General features: G+C 36.9%; 4 protein-coding genes across 4 annotated transcripts; all 4 read left to right on the forward strand.

Moving 5' to 3' along the window:
* Positions 1 to 3,181: 3,181 nt before the first annotated feature.
* LOC142525821 (uncharacterized) lies at positions 3,182 to 4,333 on the forward strand. The gene has a single exon (XM_075630109.1). The coding sequence runs from the start codon at positions 3,182 to 3,184 to the stop codon at positions 4,331 to 4,333; it is 1,152 nt and encodes a 383-aa protein (XP_075486224.1).
* Positions 4,334 to 8,264: 3,931 nt separating this feature from the next.
* Positions 8,265 to 10,644, forward strand: LOC142527948 (monooxygenase 2-like). The gene is given in 8 exon segments (XM_075632952.1): positions 8,265 to 8,280; positions 8,492 to 8,612; positions 8,788 to 8,934; positions 9,048 to 9,101; positions 9,189 to 9,354; positions 9,445 to 9,673; positions 10,017 to 10,534; positions 10,536 to 10,644. Coding segments are annotated over 7 exon segments (1,212 nt in total). The 5' UTR covers positions 8,265 to 8,280; positions 8,492 to 8,547; the 3' UTR covers positions 10,569 to 10,644.
* A 989-nt stretch (positions 10,645 to 11,633) lies between these two features.
* LOC142526731 (putative 26S proteasome non-ATPase regulatory subunit 3) lies at positions 11,634 to 16,371 on the forward strand. Its single transcript, XM_075631288.1, has 9 exons — positions 11,634 to 11,771; positions 12,025 to 12,117; positions 13,031 to 13,221; positions 13,647 to 13,784; positions 13,874 to 14,010; positions 14,205 to 14,259; positions 14,347 to 14,457; positions 15,060 to 15,299; positions 15,640 to 16,371. The coding sequence occupies exons 2-9, from the start codon at positions 12,036 to 12,038 to the stop codon at positions 16,150 to 16,152; spliced, it is 1,467 nt and encodes a 488-aa protein (XP_075487403.1). The 5' UTR covers positions 11,634 to 11,771; positions 12,025 to 12,035; the 3' UTR covers positions 16,153 to 16,371.
* An 852-nt stretch (positions 16,372 to 17,223) lies between these two features.
* Positions 17,224 to 24,136, forward strand: LOC142526306 (putative ubiquitin-conjugating enzyme E2 23). The gene is made up of 8 exons (XM_075630602.1): positions 17,224 to 17,322; positions 18,552 to 20,570; positions 20,947 to 21,084; positions 21,284 to 21,745; positions 21,942 to 22,011; positions 22,120 to 22,259; positions 22,428 to 22,739; positions 23,468 to 24,136. The coding sequence occupies exons 2-8, from the start codon at positions 18,552 to 18,554 to the stop codon at positions 23,717 to 23,719; spliced, it is 3,393 nt and encodes a 1,130-aa protein (XP_075486717.1). The 5' UTR covers positions 17,224 to 17,322; the 3' UTR covers positions 23,720 to 24,136.
* Positions 24,137 to 24,548: the final 412 nt, after the last annotated feature.

Genomic DNA, 24,548 nt, shown 5'->3' on the forward strand with positions numbered 1-24,548 from the left:
CCCAAGAACTCGTTCAGATCATAAGTATTTGAATTAAAGAGACTTGGAACTAATTGAGCTATGAGCTATGAGCTATTATGAGAGACTTGATTGCATGCCCAAAGAATAGTGTAATGTGCCTTATAATAAAACTAGCTCACTTTGTATCAATTCTCTTTAATCCATGTACTCATGGCCTGGACGAGGTCTTGAGTTCGAGACTTGAGGAGGCATGTACTCCACTACTAGGAGTGGAGAGTTCTGTGAGTAAGGTGTCATGGGCTATCATAAAAGATGTGATTGCAGACCCAAAAAGGGTAGTGTCACGGGCCTTACAAAACTAGCTCAATTGTTACCAAATCTCTTTAATCCAAGTACTTATGACTTTGACGAGGTCCAGAGTTCGAGACTCGGAAAGACGTATACTCCACTGCCAAGAATGTAGATTTCTGAGTAAGATGTCATGAGCTACCGTTATGAATATAACTGCATGCTCAAAAATGGTAGTTCATGAGCCTTATAGTAACCTGACTAAATATAATATAGGGCTGTCCGGCTTGATTTACCATCAAGCTTAAAACTTGTTAATACAAGTATATAAAAGTTGAACTTAGAAACATTTCGATGCTATTTGTTATCATCAAAATAAGAAATTTTCAATCTAACGAAAGTATAATCTTAAATGAATTAGATATATATATATATATATATATATAAATATAATTTTATTACAAAAATATATTTTCTTTCGAAAATAAATAAAAAAGTGTTTATTTAGAAGACAAACATATTTTTATTAAAATATAAATAAGTGGCAGTTTCGAAATGATTTTCAAATTTTTTGTGAGTAGGTCTCTTGTAAGATGGTCTCACGAATCTTTATATGTGACATGAGTCAATCCTACCGATATTCACAATAAAAAGTAATATTTTTTAATGGATGACCCAAATAAGAGAACCGTCTCACAAAATACGACCCGTGAGACCGTCTCACACAAGTTTTTGCTTTTTTGTGGTTGAAAATCTCTTCAATCAGCATCAATTTAGTATTTCAGTTTTTGAATATATCAATAAACACGGTTTTCAAAAAAAATATATCAAAAAATATAAAATTAAAAATGAAAATTATATGCAAAAAATGGAATCTATTAGTTACAGTGTTATTAAAAATAATTTGATGAAACGACCACTGAAACAATAAGAAAATATAATCTTTAGAAATAGTAATAAAATGGATGTAATTCACATGTATCATTTATTATAAGCTGATACACATAAAAAAAATTACTAATAAAAGTGAAATTTTGGAACTTCAAGAAGAAATAAAAACCTACCAATAAAATTCCACCCAATTAAATATAATTAAATAAAATTTATTTTGTTATTTTAATTTTGGTATAAAGATCAAGGAGCTGTTGATTTCGTAGTATGGTGGGAATAATTATTCACTCCCCAGCTTCACTCCTCGCATTTAAATAGTACACACACATATGTATAGATTTTTTTTACGAATACACATATAATTTAATTATTATTTTTTAAGAGCAGGTCTCTTGTGAGACGGTCTCACGAATCTTTATTTCTGAGACGGGTCAACCCTATCGATATTCACAATAAAAAGTAATACTATTAGCATAAAAAGTAATATTTTTCATGGATGACCAAATAAAAGATCTGTCTTACAAAATTCGACCTGCAAGACCGTCTCACACAAACTTTTGTTTTTTTTTAAACGGCTGTAATAAACATGTTATTAATATTTTTTAGCAAGTTGCACCATATATATTTAATTATGAAAACGCCATTAATTTGTCTGGATGTTATTTGCAAAATAATATTAAATTGGAACAAACTATTAATGGCTTATTAATTATGCGTGCATAAGGGTTCTTTCGCTCTTAGGGTTGGAAAACCTACGCCGTGTAGGATTGTTTCGTTCGATCATCTTTTTGATCTGAACGTTGGCTTGTTTTCTCGTTATTATGGATCCAGATGAAATCTCTCGTCTAGTTGAAGCGATGAAACTCTCTCCGCCAAAGCCAAACGAGACTATTCTATTGGATGATTCAGAGATACACATGGGAAATGAGCGACTATCTACGTGCTTGGTGGCTAAGGTCCATTCGCCTAAAGCAATAAATAGAGACACCTTCCGACAGTAGATGCCCCGGATCCTCCAAGCATCGAGGAAGATCAATATCGAGGCTATGGGGGACAATATATTTGTGTGCGACTTCAATTCCCAACGAGACAGACACCGGGCACTCACGGATGGCCCTTGGAATTTCTTCCGTAGTCTGGTGATTTTTAAGGAACCTGTGGGTTGGAAAAATCCAACTGACATGGTTTTTGACGAGATAGGGATCTGGGTTCAATGCCATAATCTTCCATTGGCCTTCATGCAAGGGGAACTCCTGCACAAAGTGGGACGTCATATTGGCCGAGTAGAAGAGGTGGACTCGGGTGAAAATGGACTTTTCTTGGGCCGTTTTGCGAGAATTCGGGTACGAATAAATATTGCTCAACCTTTAATGAAATTTATTCATATAAAGGCTAGGGGAGTGGAGGAAGAAATTATAGTTTTGCTGATATACGAGCGCTTACCGGACTTCTGCTATGCATGTGGACGAATTGGACATACGGTTCGGGATTGTGATGATAGTGGGGCTGATAAAACCACCCACGCATATGGAATTTGGCTACGTGCTTCGACACACATCGGTAGGGGAAGAAAAAACTTACTCCGTAAAGATAATTCTTCCCCTAATCCCGATGAGGGCCCTTTGCCTGAAGCCACTGGGGATGAGGAAAATATTGAAGAAGGTAATATGGATTCAGAAAGCCAAGCACTTGTGACAACAAACACACCATCGGGCAGTGCCCTGCTGACAGCCCACGGCCTGCTGAGCACTCTTCTGCCGACCATTGACATTTCGAATGAGAAGACCTCAGAGGAGCCAAAACTTGTTGTTGCCACTACAAAGCAATGGAAAAGTCGAGAACGAGCAGTCGGGGAGCATAGGACAGCGAATATGATCTCATCATCAAAAATAATGGCCAAACGTTGTCAACACACTACAGATGATGAGAGTACCTCTCAGGAGCATACAAGTCCAGTGAAAAAGAAACTGAGAAATGGAACGGTGGATTCTAGTTCAAAGGACATAGTGGCGGTGGTTGCCCAGCAACCCTGCCGATCATCATGAATCTTATATGTTGGAATGCTCGGGGGCTTGGGAACCCACGAGCATTCCGTGAATTACGGCGACTCATCGTTGAAAAGGACCCAACTCTCTTGTTTTTGAGCGAAACAAAAATGAGGGCGTCTAAATGCAAGCTATGGGAGAGTAACCTAGGATTTACAGGATGTTTTATGGTGGATTGCATGGGTAAAAGTGGTGGTCTTGTACTGTTCTGGAAAAACCCAGCTGAGGTATCAATCAAATCTTATTCTATTGGGCACATTGACTGTGTTATTCATGAATCCGGAAACTTGTGGCGGTTTACGGGTTTTTATGGCCAACCAGACGCATCATTATGTCATTTCTCATGGGACCTCCTCAAAAGACTTAAGAGTCTACGAGAACTTGATGGCATTCCTTGGTTAGTAGGTGGAGATTTTAATGAAATTTGTTATGAAAGTGAAAAGTTGGGCGGTAACCGAAGACCACTCCCACAGATGCAAGCCTTCCGGGACACACTTGAGGTATGTGAGCTCCAAGATATATTTTGTCACGGAGATGCATATACATGGGTCAATCGACGAAGAACGGAAAGTTTGGTTTTTGAAAGGCTGGACAGATTTGTAGGCAGCCTAAATTGGAGATTATTGTACCCGACGGCCCACGTTTCCTCCATGGAATTCTTTCACTCTGATCATCGGCCTATCTGTATGAAGTTGACAAATGCGCACTCACAGGGGTCAGCAAAGAATGCTTCCTTCAGCACAATGTTTAGGTTTGAACGGTTCTGGTTGACAGAAGAGGAATGCGGAGAGATAGTTGAAATGGGTTGGGGAGAGGGTAACTACTCTATTCCACTCCCAACGCGTATTCGCCTGTCCAAAGAGTCACTACAAACTTGGGCCCGAGAAAAATTTCAAAATGTACCAAAGATACTAAAAGAGAGGAGATCATCACTAAATGCCCTACGCACAAGCAAAAAATGGGACTCATCTGTCAGTCAAATACACAAACTTGAGGAAGAAATTGAACAGCTGGCCACGAAGGAGGAATTATATTGGCGACAACGCAATCGAATATCTTGGCTGAAAGATGGCGACCGAAACTCTAAATATTTCCACGCTACAGCAACTCAACGGCGAGCTCGCAATTCCATTCATGGTTTGATATAATCTCATGGAGATTGGTGCACAGAAAGAGATGGTATGGAAAAAATTGTGTTGGACTACTTTGGGTCTTTATTTACCTCGGATACACCTACTGAGAGCAACATGCAGCCTATTCTTGAAGTCTTGCAGCTGAAAGTTGATGATCACATGAATAATTTTCTTTGTGCACCGTTCACTGCAGCTGAGGTCAAGCGTGCACTGTTTGATATGCATCCGGACAAATCCCATGGCCTCGATGGGATGACCCCCCTGTTCTATCAGAAATTCTGGCATGTTATTGGTAAGGAAGTAACTGAATCAATTTTGCATATTCTGAACGACAATGCCGATTTTGAGTCCTGGAATGAAACGCTGGTCACACTGGTTCCTAAAACGGCAAATCCGATGCTTATGAAGGAATTCAGGCCGATTAGTCTATGCAATGTTTGTTACAAGATCATATCTAGAGCCATAACCAATCGTTTTAGGCCAGTGCTTGCAAAGATTATTGATGAATTCCAGAGTGCGTTTATTCCCGGGCGACAGATTACAGATAACATAATAGTCGGGTTTGAAACAATTCATTGGATGAGCAACATAAAATCTGGAAGAACGGGTTGGGCAGCGTTAAAGCTGGACATGAGTAAAGCATATGACCGTGTGGAGTGGGTTTTCTTACAAAAACTTATGAATCGATTGGGTTTTGCCGAAACATGGATTGATAAAATCATGAGGTGTGTGCGATCAGTCAAACATTACTTTCGAATCAATCAAGAAGTAGTAGGACCCATTATCCCTACACGAGGACTGAGACAAGGAGATCCGTTATCACCTTATCTATTTGTTTTATGTGCATACGGTTTATCTGCTCTATTTACTTCGTATGAGGCAAGAGGGTGGATCCGGGGTGTGCGTGTTGCTTCATCTAGTCCATCGGTTTCTCATCTTTTCTTTGCGGACAATAGTTTGGTGTTCTTCAGGGCTTCGTTGGAAGAAGGGGCTCGTGTTAAAGAATGTCTACATGCCTATGAGAGAGCATCGGGTCAGTTGATTAACTATGATAAGTCAGCGCTATCCTTTAGCCCAAATACCAACTCATCTCTTATTGAGTCAATCAAAATGGTTTTGACCATTCCAGTAGTTCAAAGACATGATATCTACTTGGGACTACCCACAGTTTCGCTGAGAAGCAAGAGACTCCAATTCCGATTTCTGGTGGACAGAGTGGTTAAGAGAACCCAAGGATGGGGACATAAATGTTTCTCGGTCGGGGGAAAGGAAGTACTTATCAAATCTGTACTCCAATCTATCCCTACTTATGCTATGTTCTGCTTCAGAATTCCTAAGTCAATCTGTGATGAGATCGAGAAAGAATGTGCAAATTTCTGGTGGGGAGTGGAGAATGGAAAGAGGAAATTGCACTGAAAAACTTGGGATTTTCTATGCAAACCAAAAATGAGGGGAGGACTCGGCTTTTGAAAAATGGATGAATTTAACCGAGCACTGTTGGCCAATCAATTCTGGAGACTATTGCGAAATCCTGAATCCCTAGCAACCAAAGTCCTTAAGGTACGGTACTTTCGACATGGAGATATTATGACCGCAGGGACATGTACCAATCCGTCATTTATTTGGAGATCTCTTGTCTGGAGCAGAGAAATTCTTGATAAGGGATTGATTTGGCGAGTTGAAAATGGACACTCAATAAGAATCTTTGAGGATAATTGGGTTCCAGGTTTGACATCAAAATTATGCATTCCCAATGAAACATGGCAGAATGATGCGAAAGTAGAGTCCTTGATTATAAATGGGGTTTGGGACACTTCGGCGATATTGCACAACTTCAATCCATTCATTGCCGAGAAAATAATACAGACTCCTCTTCTTGCTCAACATACTGGTGATACCAGATTTTGGCGTTTTGATACGAAAGATCACTACTCCGCGAGGGATGGTTATCGTCTACAGAGAGGTCTTTTTTCACCCCCGGGGAACCAATCAGAGCATTCAATGCAAAAATGGTGGTCCTTTATCTGGAGCCTCTCCATACCCCCGAAGGTACGCATTTTTTGGTGGCGGGTAGCCCATGATATCATTCCCACAAACCTAAATCTACTCCACCATCATGTGCCAGTTAGTGGGCAGTGTTACTTATGCTATTCCCAACATGATTCTACATGCCACTCATTATTTTTTTGTGAAGCTGTCAAGAAGCTATGGAAGGACACAGAATATTACTCAATGCTAAAATCTGTCAAAAGAGCCTGCACGATGGACTTGTGCTGTTGGATGAGCGAACAATTATCCCATAAGAATTTTGAAAAGTTTGCTATACTATCCTGGGCAGTATGGAAAGAAAGGCTAAAGATCCTACATGGCAAAGACAGGCTACTCAATGAAAGGGTAATTACTTGGAGCAATACCTTTCTAACCGAATTCCAAGCTGCTAAATCGACTGCTCGAAGTCCTCCTCAAGGGCGAGCTCTGACCAGCAAATGGAAGCCACCAGAAGCAAATGATTTAAAGATGAATGTTGATGCATGCTTCAATGAACACCTGAATCGATATAGTATAGGTGGAGCACTACGAGACAACCAAGGTAGACTACTCCTGGCCTTTGGGAAACAAATTTCGAAACCAATATCAGTGCTTATGGGAGAACTAGAGGCAGTTCATGCAGGTATCAAGTTATTATATGACAAACATATCCATGATGTCCAAGTTACAACAGATTCCTTATTGGCAGTGCAAGCAGTCACGACCTTTAAGGATGACATTAGCTATGTAGGATTACGGGCTTCGGTAATCAAAGATCTGGTCCAGAAGCCGGTAGTGTCAAGTCTTACTTATGAGAATAGATTGGCTAAATAATGTGGCCCACAGTATTGCTCATTTTTCTTCTTGCTCTCACTCATCCTTTGTCTGGAAGAATGACGAGTTTCCTCTGTGACTAGTAAATCTTGTAACTCTTGATCTTTCTCAATAAAATTACAAGTTTTTGCTGTAAAAAAAAAAAATTAATTATGCGTGCATAATTTCCCATTTTGGGCCAAAGCATAATAGCACCATTCCCCAACGTCAATGCAAATGCTATGCGGTATATCCACGTTTTATATAGTCTAATACCAATAAATTCTTAATTCTTGTAGCGATGAGGTTATTTCGGATTCAATATTTTTTTAAAAAAAATTATTTCACACTTCAATGCACCAATTATTTTATTCTTTCTATTAAAATCCTAAATCTCTCCATGATAAAACATTTATTTTTATTATAAAACATATAGAGCTCAACATATTTTAAAATTGTTACAAATTTTGGGCGAGTAAGTGGATGATTGACTTCGGTTTTCTCTACCAACATTTTTTGGGCGAGCTTGTTACGAAAGACTTGGCTAGTGTGTAGTTTACATGACTAACGTGATTTGTCAGCTTTTATATTAATCCAGATGTTTACTCATGTGTGCATCGAATGTAGCGGCGACGGGGTTTCACGTCATAAAAAAGAAGAAGATAATTGCTCTTAAAAGATGTACGAATTGGTGTAGTAAGTTAACGTTTGACCAATGATTATATCTTTAATTCTTCCTATCAATATCTTGTCTCACGACTCTGTTGCATAAATATTGTCCAAATTGACTTAGCTATTAGCATAATTCACAAGTTATTACATTTGCCACCAGGTTTACTTAGGTTTCACCATCAACCATGAATAACGGAGAAAGCCCTTGAGCAGGTCCGATTCCAGTCATTTGCATTTCTTGAACACGTGATTTTTAAAGGTTCAATATGACGATGAAACTTGGTTGGCTCAGGAACAGACACATAAATATAATCTATGAACACATAAATATAATTTATTTAATAATAATAAAGAAGCAAATTAGAGAAAAAAAATAAGCAAATAATATAAAGTTTATTTACACACCACCATCATTCAGCGGAGGTGAAACGGTGGTCATCTGGGCACAGGTACCCTTTGTTTTCTTGAACTAGTTTTTATGACACACACAAATGAAAGCATTTAATTTCAAGATTGCGAGTGGTTTTTATCTAATAATTTCTGTAGGTTTTCATATAGATTGTGGTGTCTATTTTAATCTTCATTTTCTTATGTCTGCATGTTTACCGTATATGGGACTAAAATTAAATTATATATCTGCCCATTATGATTTTTTATCAGGGTTTTTTTTGGGTTATGATATCAGTGAAAAAGCATGTGGAATTTTGACAGAGATTATGGAGGGAATAGTGATCGTTGGTGCTGGAATAGCTGGCCTTGCGACGTCTTTAGGACTTCACAGGTACTTGTTGAGTTTGTATTTTTAACCATGGACTTGAGTTTCATCATTAAATTAGGCAAGTCTATCCTAAATCTTGCATCTTCTAGTTTTAGCAGAATATGAAATGTAGATTGGATGACAGCAAGTAGTATTTTTATCTGAATGAATTACTTTACGGCGGATTCGGTTTTTGTAGGATGGGGATTCGGAACTTGGTGTTGGAGTCAGCAGATGCATTGAGGGCCGAGGGGTACGCTCTGGCATTGTGGCCTAATGCTTGGAAGGCATTGGATGCCATTGGTATTGGTGGCCTTCTTCGTCGACAACATAACCAGCTTGTTAGGTATAGTCGTGTTATATTTTTCATTATCTTCGATGGTTGATGAATGTGGCTTCTGCCCGCTTTTTTCCGAACTTGTTAGTTTACCATATTCGTTATTGAACTATTTCTTGCAGTCTAGTGACCACTTCAGTTGTTTCCGGGCTGCCAACCGCAGAACTACCGTTTGGGTGAGTTTCAAATGGATGATTGTTTTCACTTTGCAAAAATTGTTTTCATCATGAGTTGGTTGGTAATATGATGCATGGTACGTGCAGGGATGATCATGAAGTTCGTCGTATCGATAGGAAGGTCCTGATTGAAACGTTGAAGAGTGAACTTCCGGAAGGCACCATTAGGTACTCATCTAAACTGGTACATATCGAGGAGTCTGGTAACTTCAAGTTAGTTCATCTTGCTGATGGAACTGTTATTAAAACTAAGGTAATGGACCCAACTGAAGAAGTAGGAGAAGTCTTTGATGTTGTTATTTTTCTGCAATTTATAGAGATATTTCATATTATTTTGCACAAGGTGTTGATTGGATGTGATGGAGTGAACTCAAAGGTGGCCAAATATCTAGGCTTGAAGAAGCCATCATTGGCAGGGCGAGCATCGATTAGGGGTCATGTAAAGTTTGAAGATGGCCATGGCTTCGAGCCAAAGTTTTTGCTGTTCTTCGGAAATGGCGCAAGATATGGTGTCACTCCATGTGATGATCACGGTGTCTACTGGTTTTTCACATACATTCCCTCTCCAGCAGGTTCTCATTTTTCTTCCTAAGAAACAGGGGCTTAATCAGCCACAAGAGTAATGCAAAAGTTGAAAAACCTTTGAAGACAAAATATATTTTAGAATACAATATGGGAGAGGTTGATGGCCCCTTTCAAACGCCCTCTAATCCTGCTTAGAAAGTAGGTCTTGCATGCAGCACTAAGAGTGATTTGTTTTACAGACATTTGAAATTTTGCTTGGTTCTTATTCTTGTGAAGATTCATTCTTTTCTTGCTTCCAAAGTGCATGTGATTTGGGATCTTTATGCTTAATGTGCCAGTTACAATCCATGAACTAATGAAGTTACGTGTCTTTTACTAAATTTGGTGCAGACAGAGGCATGGAAGAAGATCCAGTTAAAATGAAACAATTTGTATCTTCCAAGCTTGGAAACATCCCTGATAAGATTCGAGCCGTTTTTGAAAGAACTGATCTAAACAATATGATATGGTCCCAGCTAAAATTCAGGGACCCATGGGAACTACTATGGGGAAATATCAGTAAAGACAACATTTGTGTGCTCGGTGACGCATTTCACCCTATGACACCAGACATAGGCCAAGGCGGTTGTTCCGCTCTAGAAGATGCTGTTGTTTTAGCCAGGAATTTAGTCGATGCTTTGACTCGGAAATCAAGCACTGGGATGCTCGAAAGCGGTGAGGAACTCGAGCACCGGATGATCGAAATTGGGTTGAAAAAGTATGCAAGAGAGAGGAGATGGAGGAGTGTAAAGCTTGTCAGTGCAGCTTATGTGGTAGGCTTTGTACAGCAGAGTGATGGGATTTTGTTGAGCTTTTTGAGAGACAAGTTGTTTGCCAAATACTTGGGCGGAACTTTGTTTAAAATGTCCTGAATTTGACTGTGGCAAGCTTGTGGATTCTTGATGAACATTATGTCATTTACTTGCACTGTGTAATGCACTTTGTCGAAGAAACTGTAATATATTTCACATCGGTGAGTGACAAATAAGTTTTGACAAATGAAGTTCTCTTGAAAAATGTTGATATTTTAATAAGAAAACTCAATTAGAAATCCCAATTTCATGAGGTTGCAGCATACGAATTTTGTTTGTCAATTTTTTTAAATTTATTTATTTAGTTATGATATTTAAAAAATTAAATATGACATGCAAATTTAGTATGAAAAAATTTTAAGTAAGATTTTTTTAGTAGTTATGAAATGTAAAATTTTAAGATAATTCTATTATACTAAATAAAAATATAAATAAATAAAACATGATTTTATGAAATAGTAGAACAAAATTATAAATGTTACAGCTACATGTGAATTTATATATTAACTATATCATTAAGAATCTTTATAATATATGCAAAAAATGGTGTATTGGTTTGGTTTTTTTTTTATTCATCATTTTAAATTGTAATATAATTTTTTGTTAATTTTTATAATTATAACATGATCTCAATTTAAATATAAAAAATTCAAATTGTAATATTTTTTATTTTTTTATAATCATGATATTTCTCATGAACATCAATCAAATTAATAATAAAATATTATACAATAGACAACACAAGCACACCATGCACATGTAGTACTCACATTCGTGTGTGTATATATACTAGTTACTTTACACACATATCAATTTTTTTTATCATTATCGATGGACTAAAGTGAAATTTGACAAATTATGAAGATACTAAATTAATATTTGAATTGTTGAAATAAAAAAAAATGTGTGTTGAAATTTATAAAAAACAAAAACAAAAAACAAAAATGTAATATTAGTATCATATAAATGTAAAGTTGGAAGAAAAAATTGATGTTTTTTTAAGTAGTTACTATCATGTCCACAACTTTAATAAATAGAATATATATATATATATATATTTAATCCAATGTATTCCAAAATCCAAACATTTTAGTTACGGAATTTATTGATTATAAATAAAAAAGAAAGAAAACATGACTGTTTTACTAAAATGCCCCGCACCCATACATCGGCCTCAGGCAAGCAGACCAACTTGTTTTTTCCCACAGCTTGCTTGGAGAAGAAGACCCCCCAAATCACTGAGCCAACACTCCAGGTTTTTACCTTCAATTTTTAGAAATTCGTTGAATCTGAGGTACAGATTCCTCTTATCTTCTTCTGCGTATGCATAGTTGAACAAAATTTGACTTGTTTTTTTATTTATTTATTGAAATTGTTAATATTATCCAATGGCATGCATCGATTTAAAGCGATTGAAACTTTAGATTCGCCCTTTGTTATAGATCAAATCTTGCCTCGAAAACTACTTTCTGTTTCAATGTTATCAAATCTAGTTTGCGTCAATTAATCTAAAGAAACCGCGGATTAATTTTGCGTTTACTTCTCAGATTCGTAGAAAATGACTCAAGATATCGAGATGAAGGAACAGCGGCCCACCCCTTCAAATTCAATTGCCATCAATTCTTCCTCAGCTCTCCAGCGTATGTGTCTTTATTTGGGTGAACATGCTTGAGTTTTCCTGTTGTGTGACCAATTAACCAACCAACAAAACTACTTGGAGTTTCGTTGTGTTTTTTTAAGCCCTTTGGTTTTAAAGTATTATAGCGAAGTTGCAATGCTGTTGAACGGTTTGTGCCTAAAGCTCCAGCTTAACATCTAAGGCGTAGACATGTACATTGGTAGAACATTATGCGAGAAGGGACATAATAAGCCGACTTAATAAAATATGTGGAGTTTTCACTCCAAGGGACTTTTTCTTTTAGCTGCTTCTAGGAATGGGAAGACTCCCTTTGCCCTTTGCTCCATTAATAAAAAAACTTTCCCCGTGTTCACTCTAGAAAATTTGGGCAACTACTCCTGACTCGAGAGTGAAAATAAGAGAATCCTACCCTTGCGTTCCGAATGAAAGGAAAGAGCCAAGAAAACTTGTTTCAGTGGATTATTCTAATTAAGCTCACTTTGGTTGGAAACGGTAGTTTTACTTCATTCTTTTAAATAAGAAACATCATCGTTCATTCTAGTTTCTATTTTAAGCTTTAGCTATCACTTTAGATCTTAGGTTGAAGATCTAAATTGGTCTTGAATCTTTTATCTGACTTTGATACTAAGCTGAAAGCCTTAAACCATTTCTCTAATTTAAGCTTTAGCTATCACTTTAGATCTTAGCTTGAAGATCTAAGTTGGTCTTGAATCTTTTATCCGACTTTGATACTAAGCTGAAAGCCTTAAACCATTTGTCCCAAAAGCTCAAGTTCATGGGAGCGAAGACGATCAATAGTTTTATATTTTATCAGTACTCAACTGCATTTAGAAATCTTTTTTGAAAATTATATGTTAATTTTTAAATGAGTTTGCTTTTTTCCCCCTTATTTTTTCGGGTGTTGCTTCTTTTAGATTTGAAGGATATAGCATCTCTGGTTGAGACTGGCGCATACACCCGGGAGGTTCGAAGAATTGCAAGGGCAATTCGATCTACAATTCAGCTGCGGAAGAGCCTAACGACTTCTGTTCTATCTGCATTTCTCATTTTTGTGCTAGTGCCAGGATCTGAGGTGCATTCACGATTGTCGTCCTACCTTCCCAAGGTGAGAAACAAGTTTTTACGCCAACTTCCAAATAAATTTTGGAAATTTAAGTGCTTAAACTTATTTCAAAGAGAATGATTTCTCAATTTTATTGGTGGAATACGTCACAACAATTTATTGGTATATTGTGAAATTGTGTACATCTGATTTTGGACGTTCAACTCTGTGCTTTTACAATTGCTCTGAGACATAACTTCAAACCACAGACTTTATCTTGTTCTGGGTTATGGTACTAAATTGACTGAGAAGGCAACATCTTTTTGTATACCTTGAATAATTGAAGTGCATTTAGACTTGATGACCCAATTAGATTTGAGCAGCAGTTGGCATTTCATTCTGAGGTCGTTTGTCTCATCAAATTATACAGCATGTAAGATAAACTAGATATGTTGTGTAACTCTTATAAGTTTTGCTGAATGTTGTAGGAAGATGAAAATGATATGGAAGTTGATTCCGCTACATCTAGTGCTCAAGCTCCTGCAAAACACTCCTTACCAGAGATTGAGATTTATTGCTATTTACTTGTTTTGATATTTCTGATTGATCAGAAGAGATACAGTGAGGTATAGTGGTATGTTCAAATTACTGCAAGGTCATAACTAGATTGTGTTTGAGTGCGTACTAATATATTGATTATTCTTTGATACATTAGGCCAAGGCTTGTTCTTCTGCAAGCATTGCACGTCTAAAGAATCTTAATAGGAGAACTGTTGATGTCCTTGCATCCAGGCTCTATTTTTACTACAGTCTAAGCTATGAACTTACTGGCGATCTTGCTGAAATACGTGGGTATGCCTATGTTTTTACTCGTTTGAATTGCTGGCATAGCCTTTGATACCCTAAATCTTTTTCTGATGCTCAGATACTGATACTTTGAAAACCAAGAAACTGGGATGCTATGTATCTTCTTGTTTATAACTTTAACTCTGTTAATTACTGAACTGATGGTGTTATATCTGATAGAAATTCTCATATTTTTTCAGTAGTCTTCTTGCTCTGCACCGAATTGCTACTTTGCGCCATGACGAGTTGGGTCAGGTTGGTGGTTGTTGAATCAGCAATTAAAATTGTTAACTTGGGTAGCCGTGTTCTTGTGAGTGATGATATAGTAATGGCATGATGCAGGAAACTCTTCTGAATCTGTTGCTGAGGAATTACCTCCATTACAACTTATATGATCAAGCTGAAAAACTGAGATCAAAGGCTCCTCGGTTCGAAGCTCACTCAAATCAGCAGGCAACTCTAGAAACACAGCTCCAATCCCTGGATTGTTTCTTTCCATAATTGCTTGAATATAAATTATCAATTAATAAAGTAATTGGGTTGACTTAGAGCCGAATATTGGGTGGAATATATTATTGTTATTGATAAAAAAATGGAAATTGGAATGTTGTAAATTTAGTTCGGATGAAATTGTTTTCATCTTAAATGATCTGTAACTCCTAGATTGTTGTCGACATCGCTTGAACTGTTGTTAGCATAGAAAGACATTGATAGACCAGATTAAACATCACGTCTATAAGAAATGGAAAAGGATATTGTAAATGGCTGTTTCAAACAGCTATATGTTGTGTACTAGAGATATCATCACGTTTTAATGAAGTCAAATTACGAATTTATGCATAGTTTGTGCTCCTACATGTTATTATTGTATCAACATCACACTTTACGTTGTAACTTTAGTGATTTTATCTCTGATACCACACCATAAATGCAGCATTTCTAACTGTACCCAGATCTCGTTTTCTCTTTACACGTGTCAAAAACTTTTTACTATTCCAGGGATAACTGTCGTCTCTGTCATCTGATTGTTCTAACTCTACCTGCATTCTCTTTAGTTCTGTCGGTACCTCTTCTACCTCGGAAAGATCAGGACAATTCAGTTGGAATACACCGATGCCAAAGAATCACTCCTGCAAGCTTCCAGGAAAGCACCTGCTTCTGCTCTTGGTTTCCGAGTTCAATGCAACAAATGGGCTATAATTGTCCGCTTACTGCTTGGAGAGATTCCGGAAAGAACTGTTTTTATGCAGAAAGGGATGGAAAAAGCTCTGAGGCCTTACTTTGAGCTTACAAATGTGAGTATGGTTCTATTAAAGTTCATGATAACCATCGACTATCATGAAGAATGAAGAGATACCGTCTATACCCAAATGAAAATGATGGTTTCACTAGGAAGCCGTCGAAGGCTTTCCACACATTTATTTGCATTTGTAGAAATCAGGAAGTTTTTAATTGTAATGCTTTAGTTTTATTAGTTAATGGGCACTAGTATTGTCTAGAGTCAAAACTTTCGGTTATCTATTTATATAAAAAAATCCTGAATTTGTATTGGGCCAGGATAGTACTTTTTTTTGGTGGATTAGCATCCTTAGACTCAAATCGTTTGGTACTGACTGATCTTTTTGTGGGTTTCAGGCCGTTCGAATTGGAGATCTGGAGCTGTTCAAAACAGTTGCTGAAAAGTTCTCCAGTACCTTCAGCTCTGATCGAACTAACAATCTAATTGTCAGGCTACGCCACAATGTTATCAGGACTGGTTTACGCAACATCAGTATCTCATATTCCAAGATCTCACTTGCTGATGTTTCCAAGAAGTTAAGATTGGATTCACCAAATCCTGTTGCTGATGCTGAAAGCATTGTATCCAAAGCAATTCGAGATGGTGCCATTGATGCCACATTGGACCATGCTAATGGATGGATGGTTTCAAAGGAGACAGGGGATATATACTCTACGAATGAGCCTCAAATTGCTTTCAACTCCAGAATTGCTTTCTGCCTGAATATGCATAACGAGGCAGTCCGTGCTCTTCGATTCCCACCTAATTCCCACAAGGAAAAGGAAACCGCGGAGAAGAGGAGAGAGAGACATCAGCAAGAGCAAGAGCTTGCTAAACATATAGCTGAGGAGGACGATGACGAATTCTGATAAATGTTCTCTCTTATACTGTGCACAACTATCAAGTTCTCTTGCAAGCTGTTCCATTTTCCATTTTCTTTGATGGGTTGGGGGGGGTCTACCGAATTTTTCTGAGACATTTTGTTACGTATATCATACCGAGCTTCAAGACATTGGATCGCTTCATTTAACTTTAAAGAATCCCCTTTATTCAGAATTTATGTTATTATTTTTAACAATTCAACATTACTTCTAAATTTGCAATTTGATTCAACAGTAGATAGATTATTTCACTGGGAAGTTGTTCCTTTTCCTTCCCTGATGTCTCAAGAAAAGCATTTTGCCTGCTTTGGTCGTTCTAATATATCCTCAAAACTCTGCCTAGATCTCTGAAAGTGTATTTTATACATAGAAATTTTAATTCTAATAATTATTTTTTCAAATAAAGGAAATTCTAAGGTTAATCGTTAAATAAGATGACAAAAACTTGTGTGAGATGGTCTCACGGGTCGTATTTTGTGAGACAGATATCTTATTTTGGTCATCCATGAGAAAATATTACTTTTTATGCTAAGAGTATTACTTTTTGTTGTAAATATAAGTAGGGTTGACCCGTCTCACAGATAAAAATTCGTGAGACCGTATCACAAAATACCTACTCAAATAAGATTCTTAGGCTTTCCCCTCAAAAAAAGGTATACAGAACTCTTCACGTAAGAAAAAAAGTAACAAAACTAATGTGGTTTAAAGTATTGTTTGGTTGATGGACATAATTATTAAATTTAAATTAAAATATTATCGTTAATAAATAATATTATTAATATTTTATTAATTATAAACATACAAATAATATTTTATATTTTATCTCAAATTTAATCAATCAAATAAACTATTATTTATCAAATCAAATCGAATATTATATTAATTATAATTTTTATTTATTTATTTTATTATATTAGATTATCAATTTATATATTATTATAATAATAAAAACAAAAGAAAAGAAAAGAAAGGTCGCCTTGGAAACAATTCTACGGTAGTGTAATGACAGAAAGGCCCATGGTAGCCTCTATATTAAGACCACGACCTTTAAACAATAATATGTATATTTTATCGTCTGGATCAATATTATCGGAGGGAAGTGCCTCACATTCAATCAGCTGCCGTGTTTAGCTCGCTTGTTGCTCTCCGATTTCGAAGGTAATTGGTATTATTATTCTTTGCATTCCTTCGACTTGCGTTTGATTAAATTCCTTCCTTATATATCTTGGCATTTTTTATGGTGATTCGTTTATTTGTTTCCGACGTTTTGTTGGATTTTTGGCGGACGAGTTGATATAAATAATTGTTGTTTGATCTGGTTTTGTGCATTTTATTTGTTAACTCATCCTTTAGGTGTTCGAGTTTTTAAAAGTGTTTGGGTTTGAGCTTGTGTCTGGATTCTTCGTTATTTATTACTTCTTTGGTTTTTCTTTTTCCTTTTTTTTATAATCTGGATTCTTAAATTTCAATTTTTCATTATTTTAGCTTCATTCTTATAATGAAAAATTGAAGCTTCCGCAATGGAGAAGATGGTAAATGTTTAGAAATGAGATACCGGTTACTTTGGAGCATGGTTTTCAAGACGAGGTCTTAAAGAACTCAAATTAGTCCATTATCCATGGCCCCCACAGGAGTTGGTATTTTATAGGAGAAGGGAATTCTCTGCTGCTCACGAAAACAATAGCATTGCACAAAGTAGTCTCATAATTGTTTCTGAAAGCTTGACATTTGGAAAATATATTGCAGATTAAGAAGTTTGTACTTTCACTAGCTTCTTATTCTCTAGTCTTGAATTATGGAGTATTGCTAATTCTATTTTTTTGTTAGAACTATTAATTTGACTTTTGGTGTTATGCGCAGAGTATGCATTGAAATATCTGATTTGTTGCATGGTTATCTCTTTTACAGACTTGCCTTGTTAACTTGTTTGCTTTAGTGCTTCTCAATTTATTAAAATATTCTCCAATCATATAGAAAGGTTATCCGACGTATGCATGAAGTTCCTGCAAGTGCTTTTGGAATTGAATTTGCATTGAGATACGAGATTGGGTTATGTATAATCGGTCCAATCGAGCATATGTGACTGTCATCTTCCTTCTACAGACTTGGCATATTTTAAACCTGTTGAAAATCCATTAATGATTATGAATGATTACTTGAAATAACCTGAATATGGGGACTACGATCTTCCACATTTTCGTTATGAGATATTTTTTTCTTTTGTGAAGGGGATGAGTGTGGCATGATCCGATTATTCTTATTGAGATGTTAAATAGAACATCTATACGCGTATTAAAAATAGAGCAGTTAAAATATGGATATTGTGGGCGTATGTCTATACTAGGTACGAATTGCATGCCTTCATGAATGTCTTTGTTGTTTGTCAGATGGAATCTCAGCGGAGTTCTGATCCTAATGAACCTACCACTACTACAGAGGACGACACCATTAAACAATGTTATTCAACATGTGGATCAAATAGAGATCCTGACTTGAGCTATGCAAATAGACCAGGCGAGGTTCTTAGGAACTTGCAGAATGTTTCATACATCTATAGGCATGATGTTGTGAGTAGCAAAATTAACAATAAGATTGGTATTGTGACTGAAGTTGCTGGTGATTCAGATTCCGATAGCATTGTAACAGATGATGATGATGAAGAGGATGAAGATGAAAGAGATGATGAAGCTGGCTCTAAAGAGGAGTGTTATGAGGAAAGAAACAAAAATTCTGATGAAAATTCTACTGGAAAATTTGGTGATAATGACTCTAAGCACGGAATCCTCTCAGTAGACCAAGTTAGAGTGCTTTGGTTGGAGGAGTCTGAAACAAAAGAAAGTACTAATGACGTGACAGTTATTGATAGAGGATTTTTACAAGGGGATTATGTTGCTGCTACTTCAGATCCAACTGGTCAAATCGGGATTGTGGTTGATATCAGTACTACCGTTGATTTATTAATGCATGATGGATCTGTATTGAAAGATCAGTCATCCAAGGACCTTAAACGCATTAGAGAATTCACCGTAGGTGACCATGTTGTCCTTGGGCCCTGGTTGGGTAGAATTGAAGATGTTTCTGATAATGTGACTGTTCTATTTGATGATGGTTCTATCTGCAAGGTCATGAATGCTGACCCATTGCGCCTCAAACCAGCTGGAAAGAACATCCTAGAAGATGGACATTTTCCATATTATCCCGGCCAACGCGTGAAGGCAAGCTCGTCATCAGTTTTCAAAAATTCTAGGTGGCTATCTGGATTGTGGAAAACTAATAGGTTGGAAGGCACAGTGACCAAAGTAGCTGTAGGATCAGTGTTCATTTACTGGATTGCTTCTGCTGGGTATGGGCCTGATTCTGATAACACTCCAGATGAAGAGCAGAGTCCTAAGAACTTAAAACTGCTGTCTTGTTTTGCACATACAATTTGGCAGTTGGGTGATTGGTGCCTCCTTCCATTGGCCGTGGAGTTATCACTCACACTATTGGACAAGGAACCATCAAAATCAGAAGCTCAGGATTTTGTGAAATATGAACAGGAATCAGCTGAAACAGGCGACAAGTCTGATGCAGAAATGGCCACTAACGAGAAATTAACTGGGAATGTTGTACTCATGCAGCATGATTCAGAGGCTTTATTTAACAAAACCATAAAATCATCAAAGAACAGTTCTCTTGCAGGATCCAGTTTATGCAGTTCGGTGACATCTTCAAAGGAAGCTGTGCATGAAACTTGGCCACTTCACCGTAAAAAGATTCGTAAAGTTGTAGTCAGGAAGGACAAGAAAGCCCGGAAGAAGGTAGACAATTTTGAAAGAGCCCTTTTAATTGTCAATACCAAGACAAAAGTTGATGTTGCATGGCAGGATGGAACAATAAAATTGGGCATGGATTCCACATCCTTGATTCCCATTGATAGTCTTGGGGATCATGAATTTGTTGCTGAGCAGTATGTGGTGGAGAAAGCTGCTGATGACAGTAATGATGCCACTGAGATCCGACGTGTCGGGGTTGTTAAAAGTGTAAATGCAAAAGAACGGACATCTTGTGTCAGATGGTTGAAGCCTGTAATGAGGGCAGAGGACCCCAGAGAATTTGACAGAGAGGAAGTGGTAAGTGTTTATGAGCTGGAGGGCCATCCAGATTATGATTATTGTTATGGAGATGTAGTTGTTCGGCTTTCACCAGTAACTTTTCCTACCAAAACTTTTATTGAAGACAGTTCACTTAATAGTTCACATGAGTCAAAGCATGACGAGGGAAAGAATCGTGGAAATAATAATATAGAAAACAACTCTGCTCATGACATGTCTTCGGAATTTTCGGATCTCTCTTGGGTTGGGAACATCACTGGGCTGAAAGATGGTGACATAGAAGTCACATGGGCTGATGGGATGATATCCTCGGTAAATTTTCTGCATGCCTCACGAATTATAATCACTTTGTTTAGTTTTTACTGTTAATCTTGTTCAGGTCATTTGACTCTTCAATTGATTGAAAGCTTTAGTTTCACTTCTGAGTTCTTATGTCCTACTTTCTTCTATTTTTGTATTACTTGTTAACTGATTTTTTTTTGAGGAATGTTAACTGATTTTCAATGATTAAGAAGTTGGAAAATATGAATATCATATTTTTGGAACAAATGTGAGTATTATTTACTGACTCAGTAATTGCTATTCTTTTATTTTTGTCCGTGCAAAGTGGTCAAGTTTGAACCTTCAAGAGAAAAACTGTTGAAGATGATAATCCTCATTGACAGTTGAATCTATGATGTTGTATCAGGTTGGTCCCCAGGAAATATATGTTGTTGGTCGTGATGATGATGAATCTATTGCAGCTGCAAGTGGTGCTAGCGATGATGCTGCCAGCTGGGAAACTGTTGAAGATGATAACATTGCGAGTAGTGATGATGACAAGGAGGTAATGGTGGCTAGAGCAGTTTAATTGTTGTCGTTGGTTAATTTCATTTATCTCTCCCATTTGCCACATCCTTTGTTAGCATTTTTTAATTGTCAGTCTTAAGGTATATGATTTATTAGTTGGTCAGGAGTCTCTCTATTTATGTTGAAATTTACCTAAATTTCTTTTGATAAAATGAATGGACTGCACGTGATATCAGGATCCCATGTCGGACAATTCTAGTGACGTCAAACCTGATATTGAAGATAGCAACTTGGCTGCAGAAAATTCTGGAAAGAATGGTGCGCTCTCAATTCCCCTTGCTGCTCTTGGTTTTATGACCAGAATAGCCTCTGGAATATTTTCAAGGGGACGAAAGGATTCTGATTCGCTGGAGTTAAATATCAAAAGTGAAGATGATTTTCATTTAGATGGATTGACTTCGAATAAGGATCCTTGTAATGGATCAAGCTCTCAAAAACTTAATGATATAGAGGATAAACATTCGAAGCTAAGTATTGATAGTAAGGGTGAGGAGCACAATACTAAGGCATCTGATTTATTAGAAGTTGCGGAAACACTATGCCACTTAAAATTGACAGAATCAAATGTTTCATTATTCAAAGGGTTTGATATTGTCACAGATCCTTTTGACCACTACTTTTCTGGTGCACCAGGGCAGGTTAGTTATCAATCAATTACCACGACGACAGCTTGAAAGCTATTTATGATGAATCATCAGATTGAGAAATTATGCATGTGACTGATATGAGCCTCACGTCCTTGACTTCTTTTCTGTCTTTTATTTACCAACCTATAGTGCTTCCTTAGTTCTATCAGGGTTTGTGCTCAACTGATCCGTGCTATCCAATATACAGAATAGCGCTGCAAGGAAATGGCTCAAGAAAGTGCAACAAGACTGGAATATTCTTCAAAATAACCTACCAGGTATGCTTCCGCTGGTTTCCTATCGCTCTGAACATTTTTTAAAAACTCTTATCATCACGTGGAAATGATTTTACATGCTATTTTAAAATTTAAAAGATTGATAAACAGAGGGAATATATGTACGTGCCTATGAAGATAGAATGGATCTTTTGAGGGCAGTCATAGTTGGAGCATATGGGACGCCTTACCAAGATGGCCTTTTCTTCTTTGATTTTCAACTTCCATCAGAATATCCTGATGTTCCGCCTGTAAGAAACCTATGCATCGCCATTCCGAGTCCATCATTCATTTAAAGCTGGAAAGCTTTACTTTTTTTTTCGCATCTTATTCTTTGCTCCATGTTGCACCGAACTACTGTAATTTATCTTTGCTGGTTTTGCTCTGTGACATTCAGCAACCAATTTTCATGTCTGTAGTCTGCGTATTATTATTCTGGAGGATGGCGAATAAATCCAAATTTGTACGAGGAGGGAAAAGTTTGCCTCAGTCTTCTGAATACCTGGACAGGTAGAGGAAATGAGGTCTGGCATCCTTCAACGTCGAGCATTCTTCAAGTATTAGTTTCTCTTCAGGGACTTGTGCTAAATTCAAAGCCATATTTCAACGAGGCTGGATATGACAAACAAGTAGGGACAGCTGAAGGGGAGAAAAATTCATTGTCTTACAATGAGAATACATTTCTATTGAACTGTAAGACCATGATGTATCTGATACGAAAGCCGCCAAAGGTGATTGACGCAAACTTTTTTACTTTTCGACTTCTATAGTTGTTAAAACATTATGTTTTACCAAAGGGAATATACGATGGATCCGTTCTGAAAACTAACCAAATCAGTATTTTAGAACAGCTTTTTCGATGATCAGTTTATTGTGTTAAATGTCCCACGTCGGCTGGATTAAGTCTTTGAGAGTTTAATGTATGGACTTGGACAAACTTCATATGGAGTTAGCTTTTGGGTTTGAGTTAGGTCCAATTCTCAATCTTAATATGATGTCAAAGCCAAGACTCACCATTATATATTAGATTGTCCTATAAGCCATCCGATAATGTCTTGTAAACTTCACGTTCCAGTTGTTCATTCTTGGACGTGAGGGGAGGTGTTAAATGTCCGAGAAGATTGAGACTTGAACATAATTCAACTTCAAAAGCTAGCTCAAGGGGTGATGATTGTCTAAGTCCATATATACTATTCCTAAAGAATAAAGACTTAATCTAGCCGATGTGAGATATTTAATATATTGTTTATTAACTGTTGTAAATAACCACATACGTATAGCTTTCAACGTAAAATATTTTTGTGCTTTTATCATCCCATTATTTTCTCATCTTCAGCATCATAAAATGTTAACAGTTTCTATTAATTGGACGATCTGGCTAGCGCATTTTTTTTTTATCACGAACAGTGACGTGCTGTAGTCATCCTTGTTAGATGTTGATTTTCCACGAGTTTTGCAGGACTTTGAAGGCCTGGTTTTCGAGCACTTCAGGAAGCGCGGGTACTACATTCTGAAGGCCTGTGACGCATATATGAAAGGACACCTCATTGGCTCACTCACAAGGGACGCTTCTGTATCTAGTGATAGTAATTCTAACTTGAATTCAATCGGTTTCAAGCTAATGCTTGCTAAAGTTGTACCGAAACTTTTCGATGCATTGACCGGAGTTGGAGCCAAATGTCAGGAATTTAAGCATCTCCAACCCTCGTAGCAGTAATCTGAGAGGACAATTCAACCATAATAACCCATGCTCAACATACCTCTTGATTTTATTTCGGTTGGTTAAAGCGCTGCAGTCTTGAAGTGGACGCGTTGGAAACTTCAAAAAATAGAGACGTGCTTCCATACTGGGACAGAAACACTAGGTATTCATAATCCGCCGAATGATTTACAGTTATTTTACCAAAAGATTGATTTGTCACATATATGTTTAGCAGTTAGGTTGAAAATTTTGACACTAGAGACCGGCAGGCCATTTGTTGCTTGTTTATATATATTATTTCCTTTTCTTTTAACTTTTGCTTTGCATTGGCCCCTAATCTGGGAATTTAATGTATTCCTTCAACTATTGGTCTTCTTTTTGGTCCACAATTTATGGATGAAGTTTTACTGATGTATTAATCCTTCGTTTAATTTATTTATTTTTAATAATCCCATAACTTTACAGCACTCTGTTACCAGAAATATAACAGTCTTGGGTGTATCTTCCATAGGTACGTACACACACAAGTACACCAAACTGCATTGTTGGATATCACCTTGACTGAGGTGGGTTTCAAGGGGACTTGATGAGTTGCAGAGGGGTGATGAAGAAGGTGGACTTAGGGAACTGAAAAAAGTTGGTTAGGTTAAAAGCATAAATAAAAAATTCAAATTAAACCGATTTCATATATATAAAATTATATAATTTTTGTCAATGATTTACCTTACTATGATGTTTTTAATTATATATATACTTGATTTGTCGTAAATAATTTAATTTTTTAATCTATTTATTTTTCTTTACTATTTTCAAGAGATTTTCGTCGATATTAGATTAT

This window comes from Primulina tabacum, chromosome 15, assembly GCF_025594145.1.
Source record: "Primulina tabacum isolate GXHZ01 chromosome 15, ASM2559414v2, whole genome shotgun sequence".
Lineage (NCBI taxonomy): Eukaryota > Viridiplantae > Streptophyta > Magnoliopsida > Lamiales > Gesneriaceae > Primulina > Primulina tabacum.

What these genes read in the sequence shown, in the direction of transcription:
- LOC142525821 (XM_075630109.1), top strand. Translation starts at nt 3,182, where the DNA reads ATGAATCTTATATGTTGGAATGCTCGGGGGCTTGGGAACCCACGAGCA.
- LOC142526731 (XM_075631288.1), top strand. Translation starts at nt 12,036, where the DNA reads ATGACTCAAGATATCGAGATGAAGGAACAGCGGCCCACCCCTTCAAAT. An exon ending in GATCTTGCTGAAATACGTGG is followed by an intron (nt 14,011 to 14,204) that starts GTATGCCTATGT and finishes ATATTTTTTCAG; the next exon opens with TAGTCTTCTTGCTCTGCACC. An exon ending in AAGCTCACTCAAATCAGCAG is followed by an intron (nt 14,458 to 15,059) that starts GCAACTCTAGAA and finishes CATTCTCTTTAG; the next exon opens with TTCTGTCGGTACCTCTTCTA.
- LOC142526306 (XM_075630602.1), top strand. Translation starts at nt 18,552, where the DNA reads ATGGAATCTCAGCGGAGTTCTGATCCTAATGAACCTACCACTACTACA. An exon ending in CTGATGGGATGATATCCTCG is followed by an intron (nt 20,571 to 20,946) that starts GTAAATTTTCTG and finishes ATGTTGTATCAG; the next exon opens with GTTGGTCCCCAGGAAATATA. An exon ending in TTTCTGGTGCACCAGGGCAG is followed by an intron (nt 21,746 to 21,941) that starts GTTAGTTATCAA and finishes TCCAATATACAG; the next exon opens with AATAGCGCTGCAAGGAAATG.